The sequence below is a fragment of the Pundamilia nyererei genome, unplaced genomic scaffold (assembly GCF_000239375.1).
Source record: "Pundamilia nyererei isolate P.nyererei 1_Seehausen unplaced genomic scaffold, PunNye1.0 scaffold00069, whole genome shotgun sequence".
Classification (NCBI taxonomy): domain Eukaryota; kingdom Metazoa; phylum Chordata; class Actinopteri; order Cichliformes; family Cichlidae; genus Pundamilia; species Pundamilia nyererei.
In genome coordinates, this window is record NW_005187470.1 from 528,803 (window position 1) to 539,220 (window position 10,418).

The window sequence follows — 10,418 nt, forward strand, 5'->3', positions numbered from 1 at the left end:
AGATACAGAACTACTAAAAATACAATCTGTGAAATTACAGTAATGAACAGTAATTATAGCTGTTTTCAATAATAAAAACTGTATTTCGACCAAAACTTAATAGTTTTATCTAAATAAACACTGCATAGGGTGTTAAATTTGCAACTTTGTTTTTATAGTCTTTTATGTGGAATCTTAAATAAAAAGGTAATTTACATTTTATTAGGGCCCGAGCACTGAGAGTGCGAAGGCCCTATTGTATCTGATCCGTTTCTTCTTCTTCTTCTTCTTCTTCTTCTTCTTCTTATTATTATTATTATTATTATTATTCAGGCAAAACAAGGGCCTTTTTGAGGGCCCAAACATGCTCAAAAACTCATGAAATTTGCACACATGCCAGGTCTGGTGAAAAATTTTGTATTTTAATGGTTTTACATATGAGCACTGGGAAATGGCTCTAGAGCGCCACCTATGCCTTGTTAAATGCAGCCCTACGACCACATCGTTTGAGCTACATGTATGAAATTTGGCACACACGTGTATCTTGCCGAGTCGAACAAAAAAAGTCTGTGGGCCCATTGACGCAAACCCAACAGGAAGTCCGCAATTTAGAAGTGAAGGTGACATTTTGGCTCTAATTTTGCCATTTCCATGCCTCGAACTTTTTCGAACTCCTCGTTGAGATTTGGTTGTATAACCTTCATCTTTGGTCAGTGTCAACTACACACCTGGGCCATGTTAAATTGCGGAGCTTTTGAGTTTTCGTGATACGGTGAGGCCGTGGCGCCACGGCGAATTTCGATGACTCGCCATGAAAATCATATTGCCTCTCATTCTGTCATACATTGTCCGATCTGGACCAGAGAGCACACATATGATAAGGCTCCACCCCTGATCATATTTCAACTGCCATATTTGACATAAGGGCCAGCGCCACCTAGTGGGAACAGGAAATGTCATGTTTTACACTTTGGGGTACAGTATTGTGATGGGTGACATCTGCAGCCTCAAATTTCTCCAGGAAAGCCTTAAGGAGTTGGTCTTGCGTTACAGTGAAAACTGTGAGTTTTCGCGAAAGGGTGTGACCCCAGCAGCATGGCGAACTTTGATGTCTCGCCATGAAGAAACAAATTAGTATAACTCAATGAAATCCAGTCTGATCAGTACCAGACTTTACAGACATGATGTCAGACCTGCCCTGCACAGATTGATGTGCCCATTGTCAGGAATACGCAGAACGCCACCTAGTGGCAACAGGAAATATCATGTCTTTCACTTTGTTGTACTGATTTTCACAGGTTCATAGTGGCCACCTCAAAAGCGGTGAATATCACCATCAGTCCCTCGTGATGCTTCAGTGCAAAAATTGTGACTTTAAACTGAACGGCGCACCCTGGTGGCAATGCGATTCACCATGAAAAATGAAGTGGCTTTTGAGGGGCTTGGAAAGTTTGAAAAGTCTTGAAATTTGGCCCACACCTCCAATGTGATGAAGGCTTTGTTGTTATGTGATCATTTTCATTGAATAGTGCAAAATGGCTCCACAGCGCCCCCTACAATATTTCAAATCATCAGCCCCTGCTCTGTGTTTTATGTATGAGTCTGAAACCTGGTAAGCTTATAGAAGATGTCAAGATGTACAACAAAGTCTCTTGGAGCAATATCCCAAATCCAACAGGAAGTCAGCCATTTTAAGATTAATGTGTAATTTTGGCGACATTTTCCCCTCTTTTCAAGCCTCATTCTTTGACGAACTCCTCCAAGGGATTTCATCAGATTGACGCATTCTCCAGTGTGTGGAATCTAAAGACCTTTGTGATGTTAAATTGCGAAGCTTTTTACGTTCCGGGAAACGGGGTGGTCATGGTGGCACGTGGAGTTTCAATCACTCGCCAAAAAGCAGTAATCTGCTGTCACTCAAAAACACAATGTCCAATCTCTCCCAAAGGTCGCAGGGATGATGAGACTCAAGCTCGGAAATGTTATTTATGCCATTTGTCAGTAATGGTTACAGCGCCACCTAGTGGGAGGACTATAATCATGATTGAATGAGATGAAATGTTAGCTGGTGGTTAAATGCATGAATTCCATCAATGTGACATCAGATCGGACGTGTTGGTTTTAGGTGTTGGGTGTGGCTCGACGCGATGGGGTGCGAGGGCCCTCATAACGCTGCTTGCAGCTTTAATTTCATGTTATTTTACCTCACATGTGTTATATGTAACAATATAATATATGTTACATATATTTATGTTTGCAATTTTTTTCATTTGTTTATAAATAATTTTGTAAAATTTAACAGAAAAAATGCTACTGTCACTGTTGCTACTGTTACTAATTTGTAACATAGTTTTCAACATATTATCTTTACATGATGAGAAACTCCAAACTGTTTTAGTCACAACATGTCACTATATTATAATTCTATATATCATGAAGGTTTATGTTTCTTTCAGTTTGTGGATAACTCTGTTTACATCCTTTGAATTAAACACTAAATACTGTTTTGGGAAACCATCCTGCAGCAGATGTAGGTGTTTCCATTTATTTGTTCAGGCCAAATGTCACATACCCAGAGAACTGCCCTGAAATCACATTCTGATGGGTTCATGTCTTTAGTGACTGTATATTTGCTGTCTCAGTGCAGCTGGGTCAAATGTCTTTTTCACTGTCTCTTCCTCCTTACATGGGGCTGCAAGCTTATCCCTGAATCCCCCCTGTGTGTGCAGTCACACTGTAAGTGTAGCTACTACTGGCTAGTACTGGAATATATAAAAAGAATATAAGTAATCCATTATTATGCGCATATTTAAAAAAAGACACTTCAAATATTCAAATATTGGCCCACAATGGCCTAAAACACTAAAACAGTAGCACAGCTATTCTAATTACATGGAAACAATATGGTTTCAGTTCACTGTCTCTTTGTACTGTGAGGTGATATTACCTGACCTCCCCAGTCTGCTAAAGAATGTATGTATGGCTCATTTGCTTTATAGTTCAAGTCCTCCATACCACATAAACCTGCTGTGTTCATATGGTAGCTTACATAATAGCCAGTCATAAGCCTTGGTGCTCGGTGTTTAAGCTGTTAAGCTGTTTGCTGTGCTGTGCATGGTGTATCCTTTGTAAATGTGTTGCATTTAAGTATTAGAAATGCAGTGCTTAAAAACCCAGAATGTTTATTTTAAAATCTAGTCAAGCTTCTACATTTCCACATGTTCTAAATTATGACATGTGACAAAATGTGGATTGAAATATGCCAAATATATATCTTTAGTTTTCCAATAGATGTAGCAGTGGCATGAAGAACAGCATCCAGAATGCTCCACGTATCTTAATAACCCACAAACACGATGCATGTGTTTTTTAGATACAGTCTATCCAACATGCACAGAAAATCAACTATTCTGCTACCAATTAACCACCTGATTTAACTACAAAACAAACCGTGTCACATTGATGCGAGCTGCATAAACGTGACTGCATACACGTGGCTGAATTATAACATGTATGAAAATGGAACAATTGTAAAGTGAGACTTGAGTTTCATTGGAGTAATATAAGCAGACAATCATTTTGTGAGTCCCCTCTGCATTTTGATGGCACCGTTTTCTCGGGACATGACAATGGCTCTGAGTCACACACCTCAAGCAGCGCTTTCTTGCTGAGTCTCTCTAGCTCATGACACAACACACTAAATCAGAGGGTTGACCATTAACTCAGAAATATGAACACAAACTCAGTTGTACTGATAACATTTTGTGTTTTTAAATCCTTCATATGAAATTTGGTCCAGGGAGATCGCATGAGAAAAAAATTTGTTGTTGCGAGCACATAGCACAAGAAGTCAACAAACAATCAACCAGGATTCACTTAAAAAAAATCATCAAAATCTTTTTTTTTTTAATGGATGCATTCTTATAAATACCAAAACTTCTGCCCTCTGACATTGTACAGTTTTCTCCAACAACTACCTCACGATTTCTCATTCATTTGCAGACTTTAGTGCCCTCGTGTGGTCTTTTCAAAAATTACAACATGTGTTACCTCCACATATCCATTCCCACATTCCTAACATGTTTATGTTTAGCAGGTCATGTTTGTCTTCATGCTTTAAGGTCAGCTTTAAACAGGAAGCACTGATGAAAAAAAGGAGATGATAGTGGGTTTGGAGGAAATGTCTGGAAGTTTATTGCATTCAAAATTGATCATTGATACAAGGACATACATATGAATCATCAAGCATTTTTTTATTTAAGCAGTTACATGTGTTCATTGGTTCACATTTCCATGCTGAGAAACACACATGTAGATATCAACCAGTTCATCACATTCACTCTCATTCATCCACATTTTGGGAAAAGGTGTTCTTAGACTTAACTTGTGTCTTGATGCTGCTGTTGATATCAGTTCACCTTTGCATAGGTCAAAAAGCAAGTTTTTGAATTATGGACAAAATAAGGATTGCTTTTCCTTGGACTTTCTGCTAAGTGGCACTAAAGTATGCCTTCATTATTTATTGTTTATTGAAAATATACATACTGAGATCATTTGACTTGCTATAAAATAGTAATGCGGGTGTATTTTGCAATGGCTATATTCTGTTTAAGTGCTCAAGAGTTATATTAAATTCCAATGCACTGACTGCATTTAATTCTCTGAGCCAGAAGATGGCGCCCAGGCATTATTAAAAAGGCATCCCACAACAAAGAGCAAGGCCATGCTGAAGCCAGTGGATTGTCAAAGTAAATCAGAATTACAACTATTTGGGTTATTTTTGATAAAACATCCATATATAGTAAAATGATCTCTCTCTATATTTCCTGCAATGTGCAGTCTGGACATTTATGATCTTTACGATTGCAATCCCCTTAAACACCATGCAGCAGCGGGGCTCAGGTATCTATAGAGTAGCAGGACAGCAGAAGGTAGACCACCCATCATGAGCACATTCCAGCATGCACGCACAAGATGACGTTATTAGTAATCGGAGAGCATAGGAAACAGCAGGCCATCTTTGAAGTCTATATTCAGGATGCAGTCCTCCAGAGGTGGTCCTTTTGGTCTCTTTTGATTATTATTTCTTTAAATAATTGTACATTCAACCATATTATAGAATAATAATAACAATAATAATAAAATAGGTTGTGTCACGAAACATAAAGTTCAAATGTTCAAATTGGGATCTCTTTATTGACATTTGGTATGACAACTCCTTACACAGGGGGAAAGCATGTCAATCCCTTGTATGTTTACACAGTGGTTCAAACAGAGTAACTTCCTTGATTCTTTCTTTTTGGACTCTTCCTTTTTAGGCAATGGGCTGCTGCCTTGTAGCCCCTCTGGGGAATCTGTGGGAATTCCTTAGCTGGTTTGCTTGGCAGTTGGTTTTCAGTCCTCAAATATTGTTATTTCAGGATGTGAGGGTGAGGGTGAGAAGGAATTTTAAAAAAGTGCCATGTCCAGCCACTGACAGAGCTGGGTTTGTAAACAGTTCAGTATGTCGGATGTTATCTCTGATAAGGGAAAATAGTTTTCAGCCAGATACTATGGGTCACTGCAAATTGGTAAAGTAGTGTGTAGGGTGTCCTTTATTTAAACTGAGATGTATACTCACAGAGGCTGTTATATATCAGTCAGTCATTGACAAGTAGGTTAGAAAATAGTGTCTTTGTTACCATTTATTTACAGCTTCTTTACTTTGTGGAGAATTTCGGAGTGCCCTGCGGAGTATACTGTTTGTTTTGGGAAGGGTTTGTAATCTGATCTCCACAGCTCCGATTTCTGGGCCAGCGGGACCGAAAGCCCGACTAGTTAATTCACAGCTACTGGAATCGCACTCCCCTCTCAAACAGTAGACACATATTTCCCTTTTTAGGACATATGATGAGGATCTATTACGTAATCTAGGGAGCACTTGGATCTCTAGCAAACTCGTCAGTATGGAAGAAGGCGGTCCCGATACGGAGCGGCAGCCCTAATAACCAATCACAATCTAGGAAGCGTGCGTTCTCGTTCATTGATTGGGAAGAAGGCGGAAACCGTTGGTTGACGTTTAGGTTGCTCGCGCTCACTCTCTGGCTGGGAGTTTTTTCGCGTTCATGTTTTCATTGTACTTGTAGTCGGGAGGACTATCCTGGGGGGGAAAAGATTGTGCGTGGATTGTTTTAGGCTTCTGTAGAGGGAGATTTGGAGAAAACTGCCTTTGGTGGTAGAGTTTTTACTTAGATAGTGTTCTAAAGTTGTCACCATGCCGGTTTTTCACACGAAGACGATAGAAAGTATCCTGGAGCCGGTGGCTCAGCAGATATCCCATCTGGTGATAATGCACGAAGAAGGTGAAGTTGATGGGAAAGGTATCCCAGATCTGACGGCGCCCGTAGCTGCTGTTCAGGCAGCCGTTAGTAACCTTGTTCGGGTGAGTAACTTTCTTCTCTGTATAAAATCACATTGGTAAAGTTTGGCTGAGCTCGGCGAGTGTCGTAGGCTACCTGTCGCATTGTCCCATTCACCCATTACTTTCCAATGAAGTTGGACACAACACTTCACTCAGCAGAGTGTTAATGCGGTTACCAAATGTGTGTTCAATGGCAGGATTAGGGAATGCCATGAAACTTTTTTGGAGTTATTTAACTCGGGGCAAAAGGGCAGTGACGCCCTTTTCCCCTTGAAGATATGCCCTGCCTCCTCCTCTGTACATGACTGCCATAGCTTGACGTAGGCACTGCTGTAATGTGTGAGTCAGGTACAGGACCACAGTGAATTACTTTTTACTTTAATCACTCGGCTGCACAGAACAGCTGCACCTGTAGTGATCATCTATGAATAGTTCTGCAAATCACATCACTGCACTACATATCATATGCATTTGAATATTCAGCTATCAGTGCACTACTAATGCGTGAAAACAGTTATGAAAGGGGCATAGTAAGTAGTAAGAAGCGTGTGCATGTGTATTTGGTCCATAAGATTGTAGGACCAGACTAGGAATCTCAGCTGTAGCGTGTAAATGAGAAGCAGGTGCAGTAATTTATCGAAACATGTTCAAAATGTGTGGAAATAAAGTGTGTATAAAGCTAAAAAGCACACTTTATACAATTCTAATGAGCTTTAAAACCAATATGTGCTATGATCACCTTTATTCTTAAATACAGACTGAACTCTCTTATTCAAGCTTTCCTTATAAGTAGTCTTCATGAATAGTTTTCCAGGGTTCTTCAAGGACATTCAAAACTCTTCTTTGGATGTTGGCTGCCTTTTGTTCTGTTCTCTGTAAAGCTGATCCCACATTGATTTAATAATTTTGAAGTTTGGGCTCTGGGGAGGCCAATCCATGACAGATAGTGTGCCACTGTGTTTTTCTTTGAGTACTATGGCAGTATGTTTAGGATCATTGTCATGCTGTAAAATAAAGCTGTTGCCAATTAAATGCTTCCAGATGGTACTGGATGGTGGATTGAAATTGAATGGTAATTCTCTGCCTTCATAATTCATTCAGTTTTGACAAGCTCTCCAAGACTGCTGGCTGAAATGCAGACCCAAACCATGAAGGAGCCTCCACCTTGTTTCACATGGCTGCCTTTTGCTTCCTGACCTCCTCTTTAAATATTGAACCAAATATTTCATCACTTCAACAAGACCTGTTACCACTAATTTTTCAGTCCAGGTCTTGTGTAATTTGGCATAACTCAGCGTTTTGTTCCTGTTTCCCTTCCCCGTAATGGTTTCTTGAAAGCCACCCTTCCACTCAGAACATTTCTAATGAGGCTTCAGTGGACAGTAGATGGATCAGCTGAAGACCATGTTTCGGATCAGTTTTTTCATCTAATACTCTCCGGGAATCACATTAGTGGTGGAAAATACTATTTTATGCCTGTCAGATTGCAAAGTTTAAAATAGATTCTTTGCCAAGTTGTTTTGTGTGGACACAACCTTGGTTCATCACTTGAGTGGGTTGCCTTTCTTATGCTTCATGCATTCAGTCATTCATCAAATATGAAGAAATGAGGGGTGGCTTGGAAGTTTTGCACTAATTTAAAAACTGCAACCCTTCAGTATTAAGCTTAATGTTATATTTTAAAAACTGATAATATTTGTAGTAACTGATAAATATGACATTGTGTGTATAATATTCACCTGCAAAAATTCATTTTGAGTTGCGTGTGTTTCATACCTTAGTCACGAGTCACGATTTGCTCTGTGTGTCCTCATGTTACACAGAAACCACTTGCTATTGACCCCATGACCTAGAACCACACTTTTTTTTTTTTTAAAATAGAACCTGTCATCATACACATAATCTTGATGCACTATAGTGAATCTGGCTACATTATCAGATCTAGTTTGTGTCTGTTATCTTTTTCTATCCACATGGTAATTAACTTGTCTATGGGCCTATTAACTATGTGTTTCCAACCTATCTTTTTAAAACATTAAATTATACACACCCCCTTCACCAGATGCAGCTGTTGCCTCAATTATATTTAGACTCAGTGATGTAGTTATAATGGCATGTCTCAAAACCACATTGTATCTATCATGGAAGCTAGTTAGGAAATGACTGTCAATTTTATCCTGAAACACATGCTGAGTTCGTAACAAAGGAAGCGAGGGCCCTGTCAGATACTGTGGCTTATATGGAAAGAAAAGCATACAGGCTAAATTGAGGCAGACATGGTTCCTGTGTGTTGTGCAGTCTGTCAGCCTGGTCGAGCCCAGAACCCCTGGCACTTGTCGGGCAATAAATTTGGACAATTACTCTGGCGTCAGCAAAGGAATGTTTCATTTAGGGGGATTGCCTACCATTGCCTCGCAGTTTATTTATTACAGTTCATGGCCTATAAGAATTTCAATCTGGTTTACTTCATTCTGACGCTTTGTTTTTCCTCAGTGCCCACTCTTAAACAACAGGTCTGCACCTCATTGTGTCCATTATTTATATGTTTACAGGCTTCTGTCCTCTAAGGGCCTTTATAATACCCCCTTTCCACCCATGCTGGAGCCTATTCTGCTTTGCTGTCTTTCAAGAGCAAACCTTCTATTTTGACAGGTCTAAGAACTAAATGGTACATGTTTTTGGACCATTTTGGGTGGACTGCAGTAAATTTAGACTCCCTTTAACCCCATGATTAGGGTGGATTTAGCACAAGAGCTCATTACCAGTCCACTTACAACAAACCATTGAATAAACAAAGCCAAAGCAGAACTAAATAAGGCTCGGTAATACATTTTAATATTTAGATATTAAGCGGTCAAGTTGTTCTGCCACTCAGTTGTTAAAAAAGTACAGAATGAAGTTTTTAGTGTAGAAACCTTTTATTTCGGCCAAGTAATTAACATGAAAACAGGGCTTGTCGTAGCACATGAAAATGTCCTGTGTATCCTCAGCTATCTTAGGATGAAATCATCCAGGCTTTCTGGACACTGTGAATTGTGATCAGATGTTTCCAACAGTGGCATGAATGGTTGCACGAGTCTGTAATTATTTCCAGTTGCTGTGGCAACATTACAACATGAACAGCGTTATGAGATCACTGAAGTTAAGGATCCGATGCAATTTCTTGTGGTCACAGTCCCATGAGTCATACATTGCAGAGCCTACATAAGTAATCAAATACACCGTGTAGCCCTTATCTTTGATTTTATCTAATGAGAAAACAGAAGTTTATTTTAGTCCATTAGCTGTTGGTGTCTTTTTCCTGCATATTTCATTGTTTTCCTAAAAATGACTTTTGAACTTCTTCATTTTTGCACCTGTTTTGTACTAGTTACTTGAAGTGAGTCTGCTTGAAAACAAAAACGTAAGCGTCTAACTTGAAAGTATGTCTTTACTATCTAGGGAAAAGGATGAACCTCTCTATGAAGCGCCTTGAGGCGACTTATGTTGTGATTTGGCGCTATATAAATAAAATTGAATTGAATTGAATTGAATTAATTGGATTTTATTTAGTCATTGTCGGGATAGGATCGTGTCAGAGAAAAGCCATTTATTTGCTTTATTGTCTGTGCTTCCCAGAAAACCATCTGTTGCACAGACTTCCTCCCCCATTAACTCTGTCCAAGATCTCCAGAGCAGAAGCTTAAGTACTGTAATCAAGTTAAAAAACTGAGATGACCTAGAAATCGAACAGAGAGCAAGTTGCAAGTAATTATACCTTTAAATTGCTTATTAAGATGATTGCACCAGGTTTTCCGACTAAAAAGGAAGGTGAGATTCCAGGATGTCTTGGATGCTTTAGCCTGTCTGAAGAGATCAGGTACAAATGATTAATTTTTAACTTATTCTAGCAGATGCATGGAGATAAAAGTGCAGCCCCGAACCATAATTGTTACTCTAGCAACATCACAAACTACTGTCATATACTCTGTGTTCATTTAATATCTATGACTACAGGGAGTGCAGAATTATTAGGCAAGTTGTATTTTTGAGGAATAAT

The 10,418-nt window shown here is 39.3% G+C and overlaps 1 protein-coding gene across 2 annotated transcripts in view; it reads left to right on the forward strand.

The window, feature by feature from the left end:
• The first annotated feature begins 6,009 nt into the window (after positions 1-6,009).
• LOC102207794 (vinculin) overlaps positions 6,010-10,418 on the forward strand; it is a 26,931-nt gene continuing 22,522 nt past the window's right edge. Inside the window, exon 1 of one of the 2 annotated variants that reach the window (XM_013911701.1) lies at positions 6,010-6,400. In XM_013911701.1, the coding sequence (XP_013767155.1) occupies positions 6,233-6,400 (168 nt within the window). In that variant the 5' untranslated portion in view covers positions 6,010-6,232. The remainder of the gene's footprint in view (positions 6,401-10,418) is intronic. The other variant, XM_005736380.2, reaches the window with a different exon arrangement.